Source organism: Carex rostrata, chromosome 1 (assembly GCF_964058835.1).
Source record: "Carex rostrata chromosome 1, lpCarRost1.2, whole genome shotgun sequence".
NCBI lineage: Eukaryota > Viridiplantae > Streptophyta > Magnoliopsida > Poales > Cyperaceae > Carex > Carex rostrata.
Genome location: NC_135918.1, coordinates 17,117,429 through 17,135,468, shown reverse-complemented (window position 1 = coordinate 17,135,468; position 18,040 = coordinate 17,117,429). Strand labels below are relative to the sequence as shown.

The 18,040-nt window shown below is 35.2% G+C and overlaps 1 protein-coding gene across 1 annotated transcript; it reads right to left on the bottom strand.

The window, feature by feature from the left end:
- Positions 1–12,281: 12,281 nt before the first annotated feature.
- Positions 12,282–17,615, bottom strand: LOC144561577 (RNA pseudouridine synthase 4, mitochondrial-like). Its single transcript, XM_078310579.1, has 10 exons — positions 17,256–17,615; positions 16,708–16,767; positions 16,142–16,288; positions 15,094–15,141; positions 14,535–14,615; positions 14,316–14,429; positions 13,578–13,670; positions 13,388–13,490; positions 12,848–12,894; positions 12,282–12,759 (listed from the first exon to the last, which is right to left on the bottom strand). Exons 1-10 carry the CDS (start codon positions 17,580–17,582, stop codon positions 12,394–12,396), a joined length of 1,386 nt encoding a protein of 461 aa, XP_078166705.1. The 5' UTR covers positions 17,583–17,615; the 3' UTR covers positions 12,282–12,393.
- Positions 17,616–18,040: the final 425 nt, after the last annotated feature.

Here is an 18,040-nt window from a genome sequence, read left to right as displayed (position 1 = left end):
TTTTTTTTGTAAATACACTACAAGTGTGCTAACCTAACCAAACAGGAATTCAGATCCAGTCAGATATCTGACCTGGTATAATGAGATTCCAACCGTTTATTTTAATCTGACACGAATTTCGATGTGCATCTAAGGCATCATGTCTGAAAAGAAACCGCTCAGCTGAGAAAGATTTCCTCAGGTTTCTTGAGAAGAAGGCAAGTGATATATACAACTTTGTCTGGAACTGATAATTTATCAGGGCCTTATATTCATGGTTTCACTTTTCTGTTTGAGGTTGTATAAATGAGTGATGGTTTTTCACGTTTGGGTTCCAAGGTGGACACACTGGTACAGATTCATATCAGTACCTTACTTTTTAGGCTTCTAATTAAGTTCTCTTCTGTAAATTTTCATTTAGTGATAGACAATTTGTATGATTGCAAATTATATTAATGCCCGCTTAACACATCCCATTTCTAATTTAATTAGAAATCAAATCATTATTAGATACTGAAAGTTCACAAAAATTAATGTCGCAATTGATCGATTCCCTTCACGCTCAACACAACATGACAGTTCAAATGAAATGAGTTATATGTTTTTACAATAACATTTCTGTTAGCTAATGTGTAAATGTGTATTATTCAGTTTATTGTTCTTCATCATTTCCTAATTTGAAATGAACAGTTTGTTTGTGACAGGCAGAGATGACATGGAGATACATGTGTAAATGTGTAACTGTTTGTCATAATCTTTTTTCTGAATAACATATTCATAGATTAAATTCAAGCATGAGAAAATACCTTCATTGAACATCCAAAATCACACTTTAGTTCACACCCCAACAAACACAATTCAAGATTAATCTGTATTTTACTTATTTAGGTTTAATTTCCAAAACCCAAGATGGTGGTGAATTTGCAGCACAAAACTTGCTCAAAGCACCCTTGAGACATACCCTATTTCGATTCCGGATATCAAAAATAGCAATGCAATATGTCTTTGACGAACTGCGACAGTCGAACGACTGTACTGAGTAGACACAATTTTGCTTGAGCAGGCTGTTATCTCCTACTTTGAAACAACAAAAATCTTTCTGAAAAACTAGAATTACAGAGTCTAAATTATAAAACATAAAAAAAATTGGTAAAATTAGTAACACTGGATACTAAGGCTGATCTCTTATTATAATTTGTGCTGTTACAAAACCGTCAATGTCTTTCATTGAAAAACTTGATAAAAAGAGAATACAACACAATGCTTCCGTCTAAAAGTACAAGTACAGGAAATAAATCTGCTAGAATCCATGAGAATTTCAGGGACTGAAATTTCCAATCCAACCATCTATATATTTCGTGATTTGTGAAGAAAATTCTATCTGCTTTGAGATTCGTGTATCTAAAAACTTAAATAGTTGGATTTGGAATTTCAGGGTCGCTGAAATCCTCAAGGATTTCTGAGGATTTCAGCAGATTCATTTCAGAAGTACATCAATCAGTCTTTCAATCTGACCATTTAAATTGTTAATTATCTTCTTTCATGAGGACTAATCTGCAAAAACAACACAAGTAACGGATAGAGGAGCGTGGTGGCATTATAGAAGACGAAATTGTTGACGGTACACTAACGGAGCGCATCCGTTAGTGGGATTGAAGTCTACTGGCACCAATCTCGACGCAGTTTCCAAGGCCAAGAACCGGTCGCCGAATCTCTCTCCCTCGCTCTCTTCCCATTTCGCCAATTTTCCACTCCCAATCTCTCAAATTCAATTTGCCATTCTAAAGTTCCTGTTGCTCTTGTCAATATAATCCATGCCTCCGCTTCTCTACTCAATTTGTTCTTTCCCAAGCACCGCTAAATCTCTCTTTGAAACCAAACCAAAGCCATGCTTCCTTTCTCTCTCTCACCTCACAAAGAGCCCCACTTTATCACTGAAGAAACAAGTATGCACTACTTGTGCAACATTACAAGATGAGAAGATGTTCCCTCAAACTGAAATTACAACCAAAATCAAGTATGTGCGTGTCCTTGAGACCTATCAATTATTCCAAAAATGGATCAATCAAGGCCGTAAACCCACGCCGTCAAAATGCAAGAGCTTAGTTTTCGCGCTTTGTGATCTTGGCATGTTCAGAAAAGCTGCGTGGATTGTGGAGTTCATGCTCCGCAATGGTGTTACGTTGCTCGATGAGGTTTGCACGCTCATTATAAAAAATCTGATTACCATAGGAGCATATGAGTATGCCATCCAACTGCTTGATGAAATGGAGCATAGAGGCTGCACTGTTGATCCTAATGTGTGTGACACCGTGACAAAGTCAATGTTCCGGGAAGCGGTCACATGCCGGGGTTGGCACTATTGGGATAAACTAATTCAGAAAGGACTTGCACCAACTAACCCAAGAACTATTAACAGATTGTTGGATTTTGCTTATTCACAGGGAGGCGCCTACTTGACTGTTTCTATGTTAACCCAAATCTTGTTAAGAGGTGGAGAACCAGACTTTAGATGTTACCAGGCGGTTCTAAGAGCATACAGGGAAGACAACCTGGTTAACATGGCCTTGGAGCTATTTATGGTATTGCCCCCTTGTTTGAAGTATCATTTGACAACCTATAACATTTTGTTACATGCATTGGGTCAGCAAGGCCGGTGGACTGAGGCAGAGGCAATCTTTGATGACATGATGGAGAGAGGAATTATGCCCGATATTGTAACTCATACGGGTTTGATAGTAGCTATGGCAAACAAAGGGTACACACAGGAAGCACTGGAATTTGTTGAACAACTTGGCAGAAATGGGTTTGAAATTGATGCATGGTGCTTCAATCCGATAATCATGCGGTGTTGTTCAGAGGGCCAGCTGAACATGGTCCACAAATGTTTGAAAAGCATGGAAAGATGGAAGTGCCCTTTCAACTCTGGCACATATGGGGCTATTGCCCTCCTTTGCAACAGAGGGATCTTAGATGAGGCATTTGACATGTTGGAGTCATTGCGCCAAAAGCAGGGTAAAGACCTACACTCTTTTTATGGGAAAGAAGTGTTATCATACCTGTGTTCTAATGGTAACACCTTAGAGGCATTGCAAATTCTGACCAAGCTAGAGCAGGTACAGGTACAGTATACACCCAAGTTACAAACCTTGTTATATGTTGTAAATGGTTTGAGCAAGGAGTGCTTCCATGAGGAGGCAATGGAGATGTTTGAAGTGATGGATAAGTATAATGTTCGGCCAAATATTGACAACTATAATAAGCTTGTTTTCCAATTTTGCAAGGGGGGAAGAATAGATTTGGCAATAAATGCTCTTGAAAAAATGGTAATGAAGGGATATGAGCCGACAGAGCGCACGTATGTGATTATTATTGAAGCGATTGGGAACCTTGAGAGGAAAGATATAGTAGAGGAGTTGTTGAGGGAGTTGTATGCAAGAGAGAAAGTTAGCCAAGAAAGTATGGAAAAGATTAGCTTGAAGTTTTGCTTGGATAATGTTAGATTTTAGTTTGCAAAAATGGTATTAAATATGTCTATCCATTGAGATGGCACGAGGGATGAAGAAAAACCTAGCTTGGTAGATTTTATTGAATGACATATATACCCTTCTTGTCCTTTTTGCTTCATTTTCTGATGAGAAGTTTTGTAGCCAAAATTGTGGCCTGAGTTAAAACTGAAAAATGTTAAAACCATTCTGAAATTATCTAAAAATACTTTTCAAGTTCAATTTATGAAACAAAACTTCCTTCTGCAAAGTATCAAAGACACTAGCCAGAAGGCCATTTTATGTATTTGATCTCTGGTATTTTAAACCATTTTTTTTTTTGTAAATACACTACAAGTGTGCTAACCTAACCAAACAGGAATTCAGATCCAGTCAGATATCTGACCTGGTATAATGAGATTCCAACCGTTTATTTTAATCTGACACGAATTTCGATGTGCATCTAAGGCATCATGTCTGAAAAGAAACCGCTCAGCTGAGAAAGATTTCCTCAGGTTTCTTGAGAAGAAGGCAAGTGATATATACAACTTTGTCTGGAACTGATAATTTATCAGGGCCTTATATTCATGGTTTCACTTTTCTGTTTGAGGTTGTATAAATGAGTGATGGTTTTTCACGTTTGGGTTCCAAGGTGGACACACTGGTACAGATTCATATCAGTACCTTACTTTTTAGGCTTCTAATTAAGTTCTCTTCTGTAAATTTTCATTTAGTGATAGACAATTTGTATGATTGCAAATTATATTAATGCCCGCTTAACACATCCCATTTCTAATTTAATTAGAAATCAAATCATTATTAGATACTGAAAGTTCACAAAAATTAATGTCGCAATTGATCGATTCCCTTCACGCTCAACACAACGTGACAGTTCAAATGAAATGAGTTGTATGTTTTTAGAATAACATTTCTGTTAGCTAATGTGTAAATGTGTATTATTCAGTTTATTGTTCTTCATCATTTCCTAATTTGAAATGAACAGTTTGTTTGTGACAGGCAGATATGACATGGAGATACATGTGTAAATGTGTAACTGTTTGTCATAATTTTTTTTTTAATAACATATTCATAGATTAAATTCAAGCATGAGAAAATACCTTCATTGAACATCCAAAATCACACTTGAGTTCACACCCCAACAAACACAATTCAAGATTAATCTATATTTTACTTATTTAGGTTTAATTTCCAAAACCCAAGATGGTGGTGAATTTGCAGCACAAAACTTGCTCAAAGCACCCTTGAGACATACCCTATTTCGATTCCGGATATCAAAAATAGCAATGCAATATGTCTTTGACGAACTGCGACAGTCGAACGAGTAGACACAATTTTGCTTGAGCAGGCTGTTATCTCCTACTTTGAAACAACAAAAATCTTTCTGAAAAACTAGAATTACAGAGTCTAAATTATAAAACATAAAAAAATTTGGTAAAATTAGTAACACTAGATACTAAGGCTGATCTCTTATTATAATTTGTGCTGTTACAAAACCGTCAATGTCTTTCATTGAAAAACTTGATAAAAAGAGAATACAACACAATGCTTCCGTCTAAAAGTACAAGTACAGGAAATAAATCTGCTAGAATCCATGAGAATTTCAGGGACTGAAATTTCCAATCCAACCATCTATATATTTCGTGATTTGTGAAGAAAATTCTATCTGCTTTGAGATTCGTGTATGTAAAAACTTAAAATCTTAAATAGTTGGATTTGGAATTTCAGGGTCGCTGAAATCCTCAAGGATTTCTGAGGATTTCAGCAGATTCATTTCAGAAGTACATCAATCAGTCTTTCAATCTGACCATTAAAATTGTTAATTATCTTCTTTCATGAGGACTAATCTGCAAAAACAACACAAGTAACGGATAGAGGAGCGTGGTGGCATTATAGAAGACGAAATTGTTGACGGTACACTAACGGAGCGCATCCGTTAGTGGGATTGAAGTCTACTGGCACCAATCTCGACGCAGTTTCCAAGGCCAAGAACCGGTCGCCGAATCTCTCTCCCTCGCTCTCTTCCCATTTCGCCAATTTTCCACTCCCAATCTCTCAAATTCAATTTGCCATTCTAAAGTTCCTGTTGCTCTTGTCAATATAATCCATGCCTCCGCTTCTCTACTCAATTTGTTCTTTCCCAAGCACCGCTAAATCTCTCTTTGAAACCAAACCAAAGCCATGCTTCCTTTCTCTCTCTCACCTCACAAAGAACCCCACTTTATCACTGAAGAAACAAGTATGCACTACTTGTGCAACATTACAAGATGAGAAGATGTTCCCTCAAACTGAAATTACAACCAAAATCAAGTATGTGCGTGTCCTTGAGACCTATCAATTATTCCAAAAATGGATCAATCAAGGCCGTAAACCCACGCCGTCAAAATGCAAGAGCTTAGTTTTCGCGCTTTGTGATCTTGGCATGTTCAGAAAAGCTGCGTGGATTGTGGAGTTCATGCTCCGCAATGGTGTTACGTTGCTCGATGAGGTTTGCACGCTCATTATAAAAAATCTGATTACCATAGGAGCATATGAGTATGCCATCCAACTGCTTGATGAAATGGAGCATAGAGGCTGCACTGTTGATCCTAATGTGTGTGACACCGTGACAAAGTCAATGTTCCGGGAAGCGGTCACATGCCGGGGTTGGCACTTTTGGGATAAACTAATTCAGAAAGGACTTGCGCCAACTAACCCAAGAACTATTAACAAATTGTTGGATTTTGCTTATCCACAGGGAGGCGCCTACTTGACTGTTTCTATGTTAACCCAAATCTTGTTAAGAGGTGGAGAACCAGACTTTAGATGTTACCATGCGGTTCTAAGAGCATACAGGAACGCCAACCTCGTTAACAAGGCCTTGGAGCTATTTTTTGTATTGCCCCCTTGTTTGAAGTACCATTTGGGAACATATAACATTTTATTACATGCATTGGGTCAGCAAGGCTGGTGGAACGAGGCAGAGGTAATCTTAGATGACATGATGGAGAGAGGAATCATGCCCGATATTGTAACTTACAAGATTTTGATTTTAACCATAGCAGACAAAGGATATACACATGAAGCATTGGAAATTGTTGAACAACTTGGCAGAAATGGGTTTGAAATTGACGCTTGGTGCTTCAATCCGATAATCATGCGGTATTGTTCAGAGGGCCAGCTGAACATGGTCCACAAATGTTTGAAAAGCATGGAAAGATGGAAGTGCCCTTTCGACTCTGGCACATATGGGGCTATTGCTCTCCTTTGCAACAGAGGGATGTTAGATGAGGCATTTCAAATTTTGGAGTCATTGCGCCAAAAGCAAGGTAAAGACCTACACTCTTTTTATGGGAAAGAAGTGTTATCATACCTGTGTTCTAATGGTAGCACCTTAGAGGCATTGCAAATTCTGACCAAGCTAGAGCAGGTACAGTATACACCCAAGTTAGAAACCTTGTTATATGTTGTAAACGGTTTGGGCAAGGAATGCTTTTATGAGGAGGCAGTGGAGATGTTTGAAGTGATGGATAAGTATAATGTTCGGCCAAATAGTAACAGCTATAATAAGCTTGTTTCACAATTATGCAAGGGGGGGAGAATAGATCTGGCAATAAATGCTCTTGAAAAAATTGTAATGAAGGGGTATGAACCGACGGAGCGCACATATGTGATTATTATCGAAGCGATTGGGAACCTTGAGAGGAAAGATATAGTAGAGGAGTTGTTGCGGGAGTTGTATGCAAGAGGGAAAGTTAGCCAAGAAAGTATGGAAAAGATTAGCTTGAAGTTTTGCTTGGATAATGTTGGATTATAGTTTGCAAAAATGGAACTAAATCTGTCTATGATCGAAGTTCTCTTCTTGTTGTATTGAATTCCTTAATTATCCGTTGAGATGGTACGAGGGATGAAGAAAAACCTAGCTTGGAAACTTTAATTGAATGACATTTATACCCTTGTCCTTTTTGTTTCATTTTCTGATGAGAAATTTTGTAGCCAAAATTGTTGCCCGAGTTAAAACTGAACAATGTTAAAACCATTCTGAAATTATCTAAAAATTCTTTTCAACTTCAACTGATGAAACCAAACTTCCTTCTTCAAAGTGTCAAAGACACTAGCCAGAAGGCCATTTTGAGCACTTGATTTCTGGTATTTTACAACACATACAATGTCTGAAATCAGAATGGCCTAGAATAAATAAGTAGTCGACATACTGATGGCCCTTCTATTGTGATAATTATATTATTTTAACTGTTTAGTTGAGAAAAAAAAAAGTTTAACTTTTATCTTTGAGCGAAAATATCTACAAATACAGATATCATGACAATTTATTCTTGTTCGATTTCTGAATCTATACTTAATATATACTATTTTCTGATTTTAGTTTATCGGTTGATATATATTTGTCGATGAATGTAGAAAGACCCATATATTCATATTTAAGATTGTTATCATCTGAAATTCTGATGCATGTATTGGTATCTTTTTCTCTATTTGTGAATATTTGACTTTAAACCTGATTTTGAGCAAATTATTGAGTTGGCATGTTTGCCTATCTATTTAATGTTGTCCAATTCTGATGGTGTCTAATTTGATTACAGTTCTTTAACGGTGTCTAGTTCTGTTGGTGTTGAGTTTTTTTGCAATTTGCCAATTTTTTTGGTCATTTATGAATTTGGTCATTTATAGAAATATAATATTTTTTCTTTCATTTTTTTTTGGGTATGTCATGCTTATGATGCTCTAAATCGGAGTTGGAACTGATATGTAATTTGTAATTTGTAATTTGTAACTAAACAATTTTTTGAGCAATTTTGATTTTCTATTTTTGTTGTTTCTATTTGCAATTTTCCATTTTTAATTAAACTGATATGCAATTTTCTTGTTTATATTAATCTGAGAATGGAATTTGCTAGACCATTTTTAATTTTTAATATAAAAGAATACATATATGAAACAAAGTAATAATCAGTAAATTTCCCAAAGTTAAAAGAAAATCTGTGTGTCATAACAAAAGGAATTGTGCTAAAACCAAAGCTATGTGCCATTGTGCTCCATAAAATGTTAAAAAATTCATGATTCAGACCTTCAAAGAATATATAGCTATTAAACAACTCATGCAAGTGTAGATTTGTCAGTAAACTAAACTCAGTGAACTCAGTCTTTCATGGCTTTGAAAAACCCTTGGTACTGGTACCATACAAGATACTTTGACACTGACAACTCTGGTGAAACAATTTTTTTTTTTCCTTGTTTTTGACAAACTTTGGTGATAGGGTATATAGTATATGCAATATGTATACACCATGGATCAATCAAAGATGAAGGTTACCAAATCAAAAAAGGGTGCTAATTATCTTAACATATTTTGACAGAACAGTGTATTCTTACAAGTAGACTCCTGCATTTTTGCACATTTATATTTCTCACTTGTTTTCATCTAAAACAGTGGTTTATGAAGGGATCATGAAGCATTATACCTAAATGGTCGAGAATTATTCAACTAATTAACATAAAATTATTGTCGTTATGAATGATATGTGACAAAATATATATACCTATATATGCAAACTTTTTATTAATAACAATATTATTTAATATTAATGACAATTGGATTAATATCTGTTGAAACAATGAAAAATAAAAGCATCATGTATTATTGTTTGTCATAATTTTTTTTCTGAACAATATATTAATAGATTAAATTCAAGCATGACATGTAAAGATGCTTAAATGGAAATGTCAACAAACCACACTTGGCTTCACACCACAACAAACACAATTCAAGATTAATCTAAATTTTGCTTATTATTTAGGGTTTCTATCCAAAACCAATCCTCCATTGAGAGACAGCGAAACCCAAGAAGGTGGTGAATCTGCAGCACAAAACTTGCTCAAAGCACCCTCGAGACATACCCAGTTTCTATTCCGGATATCAAAAATAGCAATGCTATACGTCTTTGACGAATCTCGACCGGTGTTCGACTGTACTGAGTAGACACAATTTCGCTTGAGCAAGCAGTTATCTCCTACTTTGACGGAGAAACAATGCACGATCTCCAATGTCGTAGATATTGATCCACTGCACCAATTCACCATTGAGATTGGCGTGGTGAACCATGTAAAAATGCAAGTAACAATCACCACATTGATACATCATGGTGAGGTTAGACACAAGCAACAATTCACCAGATAATACGAGTAAGTGTACCTCAACAGGCAGAATACCAAAATAAGGAGGGTTGATTACAGTTATCTCTTCAAGAGTCTCCTCATCCAAGACAACCGTCTCGAATGTGTCAAATCGAAGAACATAAAATCTACCTTCATCCTAGGTGATGCTACTGGCTTTGTGATACTGCTCAAACTCGGTCATGGCCCAGGCCGGTTCACCCAACCGGTGGTAAAACACGCCCGGTTTTGTGCGGCATGCGGCCATAACTATCGAGTCAGAGCGGTCCCACACGAGGCTATCGGATGCCGAACAGGACAGGGACCAACATGGATCAGGAGAAGGGAGTGCGATCAAGGCACCAGTGAAGGGATTAATTAGAGAAAAGGTATTGGTGACGCTAACAGAGAGGAACCAACCTGAGGAAGATCCAAAGAGCTTACAGTTGTCAAAGACATTAGAGTAGACGCGGTCTTCAGAGAGGGAATACAAATGGGTGGAGGAGGTGGAAGAGAAGGCTAACAAGGGGAGTTGCGGAGGGAGGCAGAGGGTGTGGGAGTGGAATGAAGACCGCCAGTGAGAGCAGACAGAGCGAAATCAGAGATGATCGGTGAACTCCATTAGGTTGCCGGCGATCTTGATTACCAGTTCAGATGGCAGCTCTGACCAGCCCATTTGTTTGTTAGAACTTAGATTTGAACAAGGGGCGACTTTAGGGGTGTCAATGGTAATTTTTAGCCGTTTACCCGACCCGTATCGTATTTGATAAGGCGAGTATGGTTAAATTTTTTATTTCATTAGCTTATTGGGTATGAGTATGGATAATAATTTTTTTTCGTTAATCAAATGGATAAAGGTATGGGTAATGACTATTTCGTATCCGTTACCTATAGGATAATTATAAAATCTAAATATATTTTCAATTTAGTTTCCTACCCACATAAATATATATTCGTAGTTTTCAATTGTCTTCTTTTATAAAATACAATTTAGTTAGAATTAATTGTACATTTACTTTCATTTTTTTTTATAAGAAATACAATTACATATGTGTGAAATAAATGAGTTTTGATGTTTAATTTGTAAAATATAATAAAACTAATTATTATAATAGTATTATCCGTTATTCACCTGCTACCGTTTCGTTACCCGATAATATTAATGGGTAAGAGTAGGGTAGGATAAAGTCAATTTTTAATGGGTATGAGTAGGATATGGGTAAAGTCCATTTTAATAGATATGAGTATGAAATTGCCTCCACCCGATCCGTACTGTCCCCATTGAAACCCCTAGGCGACTTGTCTTTGGATTAGGACTTAATTAAGAGAGAAAGAAATGGCTAGTAAGGAAGGGAGTTTAGCCAATGAAGACTTTGTTGGTGGTGCTGAGCGAATTCGTATCCCCTCAGGTTACCTGACTGAGTAGAATTAAATTGGACGGTCAGAAAATGAATTGGCACGCATCTCAAAGTACAAATAATACTGCCCCTCTTTAATCCCGAATCCCAACCGGCTGAGCGTAAATCTGAGCCGTCCGTTTCAATTTTGTTGAGTCGGGTACCTGAGAGGATACGGATCCGTGCTGAACTGGAACTGATTCAGACAGATTAAATTACGGTATGGTTTTTAAATATGGGGGAATTTCATGAAACCCCTTCAAAAACATTAATATTACGTATTTTCTTTTTCAAAATCACTAGTTCTATGTTTATCCTTTAAAAATTATAAAAACTCACATATATGTCGAGTATAATCTATAATATCTAAAAAAAAAAACAGTTAAATAATAATATTCAAAACTCTAAAATTCAGGTGGATTCTTTTTCTCCTAGTTGGCGTTTTAAAATATGGCATCCCACGTGAACGTCATAAATTGTGGCATTTTTCCTATCATTCAAAATTTCACTAATATGTTTCCATTTTTAAAAATTAGTATTTATTATTTTCTATTAATAAAAAGATAGAAGACTAATATAACAAGTCAGTTTCTAAAACATCTAAAACATGGAAAGTACCACCTTACTGGAAATAAAATGAGAATTTAACTATTTTAAAAATTTATATGGGTACACCCGAAGTTTTCCCATTTTCATTCAGTAATAGACAATTTAGGCTGAGCAATTTGGTGTTTCGACTTCTGATCTTTGTATATTTCAAACAAAGAATTCAAACCATTGAAATTAGTGTACTTCATGAGTGATGTGTTTATATGTAAAATTTTTAAATTTTCAAATTCATCAAGTATAAAGACATATAGTAAAAAAATGATAAAAAATAAATGCATTAAATAACTCATAAATCTTCATCCGCTTGACTTTGTACTAAATGAATTTGAAAATTTAAAAATTTTGCATGCACACACATCACTCATGAAGTACACCAATTTCAACGGTTTGAATTTTTTATTTAAAACCAATCCGATAAATTTTGAAATTATGCTCACCGAACTTTCTAGGTAAGCATAGTGCACGGTAGCTTTATTCTTTAATATTGACGGTTAAAAATATGGTATTTACACATTGCAATCCATCATTGTCAATAAAAATGGAAACAAACCGTCCATGAAATTGCTACAGAGTGCACATTTGCTTAACAGTCAATACAAACATTAAAAAAAAATGAAAATTTCTAACGCAAGATCTACTCTTATTTGTCGATAAAATTATAGTTTAGACCCTCGGCAAAATCAATAAATTTTAAATATAAACATTTAGTACAAAAAACTAAACTACAAAATTGCTAAATTCCAAAAATATAATTATTATTCTACGACTAAGTTCTTCAAAATTTCCCAGCTCATTTGCATGTGAGATGGCAAAGGTGCAACCATACTAAGCTTTTTTAAACTCGATATTTCATCGAAATCAGAAGCACCAACCATTTTCAAAGCAGATGAAATATCAGGCAAAATCATTTGCTTACAATGCAGATGCAAAAACGGTTGTTTCTCTGAGATGGTACCACCTTCAGAATTCAACCCAAAAGGAAGCTTTAGTTTATGATTTGTTATAGAGTCATCAAAATTACTTGGCAAAGGGACAGGTTTCCATCTCTTGTGGGCCCTCCACCCGTATTTGGCATCCCCGACTATCGGTGTTTGTAACACCTCTGCGCAGTGCACTCTCAGCTTTTTTAATTCAAAAGAGTAAAAAAAATGATTAATAATTGATCATATGATTTGTGTGCTGTATCCGCAATTTTTAAAGACTTATTACCTGATGCTTTCTTCCAGTAAGGGGGCTAAGCTCTAACCACGTCAACCCTGAAAAATCAAATAAATATAATATATATATATACTACAGACATAAATATATAACTGCTGATACTAGCTAAAGATAACATTAAAAGGGTGAGGCTATGATACTTTGCAAAGACCATATTGGTCCGTGCTATGGATCTGTATATTCATTTTTAAAATTTAAAAATTGATCTAAACATTCCACCTGATCTCGATATGAAAATGAAAATGTACTAAGAGACGAAAAGTTATATTTATTTTAGAAACTTACACTATTTTTTAGGTAGGTAGAAAATCGCTACTTTTGGATGGTTCAGAAGTTTTAGATCAAGTGATTTTCTACTTGTCTAAAAAAAATTATAAAAATTATAAAATTTGGTATCCATGTACATTTTCATATGGAGATCAAAATGAGCAGTTCAGATCGAATGCTTTCACCTCAAAAAAAAAAAACAATTCAGATCGAATGTTTGGACTTTGGAAACGAGATAGTTATTCCTTGGAGAAAATGACCAACCATTGGAGAAAGATTCAATGACACTATACTCTGTCAGAGCATGTTGCGCTGATGGATTATCAGAAATAGTTATTCTTTCAGACTTGCCATCATCTAATACAACCTACAATAGAAAAATTTGATATTTACCAAAGGCACATAAATCAAATAAGGGAAATTAGTATAATAAGGTCATCTTAGCAAGAGTTACCTTTGTTAGTGGAACTGATATTAAACCCTTAGTTTGTTTAGGTATACCAATAACCAGTGCTATGTACTTCCTTTGCAATACTCTCGGAGCATCCTTAATATTTTATACAATAGAAACATGTCAGCAAACAAAATGCGAAGCTTAGTGAAAACTTATATCAAAATTTAAAATTTTATACTTTTGTAGAAACACCTAATACTCTTTTCTGTTTTCACAAAACCCACAACCTTTTGCATTTGCCAGAAAAATAAAAACTCTCACAAATAACATGTGCACGAACTAGGTGTTACTCAACTACTAAGCAAAATAATTTGACCTTCTATTGGGGACCAATAAAAATGATTTCCTCTTCTACATTGAATTCCTCTCCTGAGATATCTCAAACTTTAAGTTTATTTGTGGAAAATCTGGACTGTCAATTCCTTTGTGCACGAATCTCAAAGCGCAATAATACTGCCCCCCTGGAAAAAAAACTTGGCCCAGTTTTAGATAAACTGAAAATTTGAGATATCTCGGATGATACGGACTCCTAATCATTTCTATCCTGTGCTATTTTACCAATACAAAAAACACAATTTTTTTTTTAAAAAGAAAAGAAAAAGAAAATCATGAATTTTTGAGAAAGAAAAAGTGTAATATTCCCTTAGATGTGTTCTTTTAGCAAAGACATCATTGTTTTTTGCAAAAACTAAACAGAGTGGGGCGTCTATTCCAGAAAAGAAAAAAATTGATACTTGCATCTGATAAAGCACTTGAAGTCTTTTCACGAAAAATCGAATGAAGAAGAGTAGCACTAGCTTGATCTCTACCTAACACAAGCACGCCACTACTATCTCTGTCCAGCCTATGTACCTATAATAAGTACTACTATTAGGACAGTACACTTTCTAATTACTAACACAAGCATTGACTTCACTTTTGAATTTCATTTTGTTTATTTTGCAATATAAAACTCACCAATCTAGGTCCATCAGGGTAATCGTACTTCAAATACTTGTTCGCTAGAGTGTCCATGCTGCATTCTATGCCAACACCTCCCTTTTCAAATTTAAATCCATATCTAATTATAAGAAGTGAATTTGAAAATTGATAATTTGTTAAGAGTGAGGCTATAATACTATGCATAGTGCGGATTGGTTCGTACTATGGATCCATATCTTTATTTTCAAAGTACAAATAGTTGATCCGAACGTTGAACATGATCTACATATGAAAATGTACTTGCAGACCACAATTTTATTTTTTAGAATATTTTTATGATAGGTAGAAAATCACTACTTTTAGTGGTTTAGAATTTTTAGATTAAGTGATTTTCTAACATCTAAAAAAATAGCAAACGAATTGGAAAAATGTAAAAGATATGCAAGTACATTTTCATATGGAGACCAGGTTGAACGGTTCAGATCGAATATTTGGAATTTAAAAACAAAGTATTGATCCATAGTACAGACCAATCTGCGCTATGCATAGTACCATAGCCTCACTCTTTAAAAAAAAAAAAATCTAAAGTACCTACTTGTACAACCATACCGGTTGGTTTGTTCACAGCAATAATTGCATCATCCTGAAAATGTTTCAGAAAGAATAAAGAATTTAATACACAACAGAATTGAAATATCAGGGACTTAAGCATAAAACTATACTGTAGTACCAGTCTAAACATATACTGCATAAAAAAAAAAAAAATGTTATTTTGTATTGGCTTTGGATCAAATGAACTTTTTAACTGATTGGAGCAATTCTCCCACATCATTTTTTTCTCCCCGTTAGATCCAATGGAGCACCAATATACTTATTTGACAATTACAGTATAGCGACACAGGATTTTCCAAGTAACAAAGAAGCCTCGTAAGTCCCTCTTCATGTTACATCTATAACAAAATTTTACTTCTGATATCGGCTTTTTTTACATAAAGTGGCAATGATTACTTGACAATTCATTTTAAATCTAGAGTAAACTGATATGAGTGGATTAAGCTAAGTCATACAATACATAATTGATATAGACATCGTGTATGAGCTGGGAGCATCAAAGACTTTTCCTTGTAAAAATCATAACATATAACTAGTAAGTCTACACATTATTGCCTAGCCTCGGAATAAAAGGGCGACCAAATCACTTAATTTTTTGAGGCAAAACACCAACTTATCATGTAAGTCGAGTGTTTATATTATTACTAATTAACTCTTCTGGGATTATTTCTTACAGTTGTACTAATTCCCTGACAGATGTACAGTTCGGCATCTAATATATAATGATTTCAACTCCAGCTATGAAATGATGCTCTGAAGCTAATTAATTGTTTTACTCTGCATCAACGAATATTTGCATGAATTGCAATACATTATGTACCCTGATATAATATCTACTGAAAACAATAGAGATGTCAAGTATATTATCTTTATTACTTCTTCTATTCTCCACTTTTTCTTGAACCACCTATTTCTAATTATAATTTTAAAAGTAACTCAATAGCTTTCTTTAGGATCAAATCCATATTATACCATTTTGCCAAATGTTCGATTCAATTTAATGCATCTACCAAGCAAATTTGCGAGAATACCTTATATAATTCCAGGCTACGAACAAAATCCATTTCATCTGTGTCTTTACATACACGAGGAGGCTTCTTCACTGTAGGAACCGATTGTCGAACATTTGCTGGTAAGCATAGTATCTCCCCATGTGAAAGGACATCCTTTGCCGAAACCTTCCCAAAATTAATAAAAAAATTACTATAAGGAGCACAAAACTAGTACAAAAACTGCACAAGTCAAGTTGTTTGTTTGTTTTGTTTAAGAAAGGCTTAACAGCCCTTTTAATTACTGAAAATTTAAAAACAAAATCTTTGAACTAAACCCAACACCACTGACTCTAACTATCTTAAACCTATCTCCTAAATATTTAAAATTACTATAAAAGCTGTCACAATCACCAGCAAAATTGTACCAGTATGGTACCACAAAACCATACCAGTATGGTATCAACTAAACTTATCATAAACTTAACATTACCAGTATGGTACCACAAAAAGCTCATTGAGCTTCATTACATCAACAGCTTAATTTCTAGCATAAAAAATGCAACAACCCATCAATGTACATGTATGATTTTAGAGTAATTAATTACCCTTTTCAACCGTGCTTGTTGTTCGCTGGTTACGTTTGTGTGTATCAGGTTTTTCTTAACCTGTCAACAAAAATCACATTGTAATATCAAATTATCAATGATAAAAGAGTGAGGCTATAATATCATGCATAGCGCAGATTGGTTCATACTACGAATCAATATTTTTATTTTTAAAGTTCAAATATTCGATTTGACCATTCAACGTGATTTCATATGAAGATGTACATGCAAACTAAATTCACATTTTTTTTTAATTTTTACTAGTTTTTTAGATAGGTAAAAAAAGCTACTTTTGAATGGCCTAGAATCTTTAGATCAAGTGCTTTTCTACCTATCTTAAAAAGCATAAAAAGAATTCTAAAAAAATGTAAAATTTAATCTACAAGTATATTTTAGATCATATTGACTCATAGTACAGACCAATATGCGCTATGCATTGTACTGTAGCCTCACTCATAATAAAATGTCTTCTCAGTTCTTACTGTTCATGCATCAAAACAGTACTGATTTGATCAGACAACAATATACTGTTACAGTAATTGCATTACCTGTCTCAATCGGAATAGTTTCTGAACCAGGGATAAAGGCAAATCGGGACAGCATCGCCGAATCCATTTGATAGCAGTTGTCGTAGTCGCCACCTCGTCGCTCTTCCCTGGAACAATGCGTTCCCATGAAATCTTCCTCGCAAGTGCTGCCGTGTCTACTTGAGGTGCAAAGGGAGGCAACTGGAGCCATCTAGACCGTTCATTGGCGCACGGATTCTCTTCCTGGGGAGAAGAAGAAGAAGAAGTAGAGAAGCAGTGCCTGATGGCGATTGAGTGGTGGTAAGAGAAAGAAAGCATGCGCCGCCTTAACTGGAGGAGCTCTGCCATGTTTTCGAGAGACTCAGAAAGTTTGTTTTTCTTTTTCTTGATGAAACTGAGGGAGTTCTGAAGCAATAGCAGAGCGAATCCATATCCTCTGAGGTAACAGAATATTTTTGTTTGGATCAAGGCGGTCCGATCGAGATCTGGGCCAATCAGGTACCTCTGCTGCCTCTGCAGAACACGGACTCTAGAACTCTAGAACCTATCATATCCTCTGAGGTAAAGATATTAACAGAGTAGTTTTTCTCTTCCAGCAGCACACGGACTCTAGAACCAAAGCACCTCTGCTGCCTCTGCATATGTTCTGTGCGCTGTATGAAGTAAAAATGATCTGTTACAATCTTTACCCCTGCTCTGCTATTGCTTCAAAACACCTTTTGATGAGTCCAGCTAGTATAACATTGGTGTCACATGACACTAACTTCAAAATTAATTGAATAGACTTCAAATAACTAATTCAAACC

Excerpts from the sequence above, each read along its gene's own strand:
- LOC144561577 (XM_078310579.1), bottom strand. The coding sequence starts at position 17,582 with ATGGCAGAGCTCCTCCAGTTAAGGCGGCGCATGCTTTCTTTCTCTTAC. Across the intron at positions 13,491-13,577 it reads TATCAGTTCCACTAACAAAG|GTTGTATTAGATGATGGCAA; the intron begins GTAACTCTTGCT and ends TTTCTATTGTAG. Across the intron at positions 12,760-12,847 it reads TTACTGGAAGAAAGCATCAG|CTGAGAGTGCACTGCGCAGA; the intron begins GTAATAAGTCTT and ends GAATTAAAAAAG.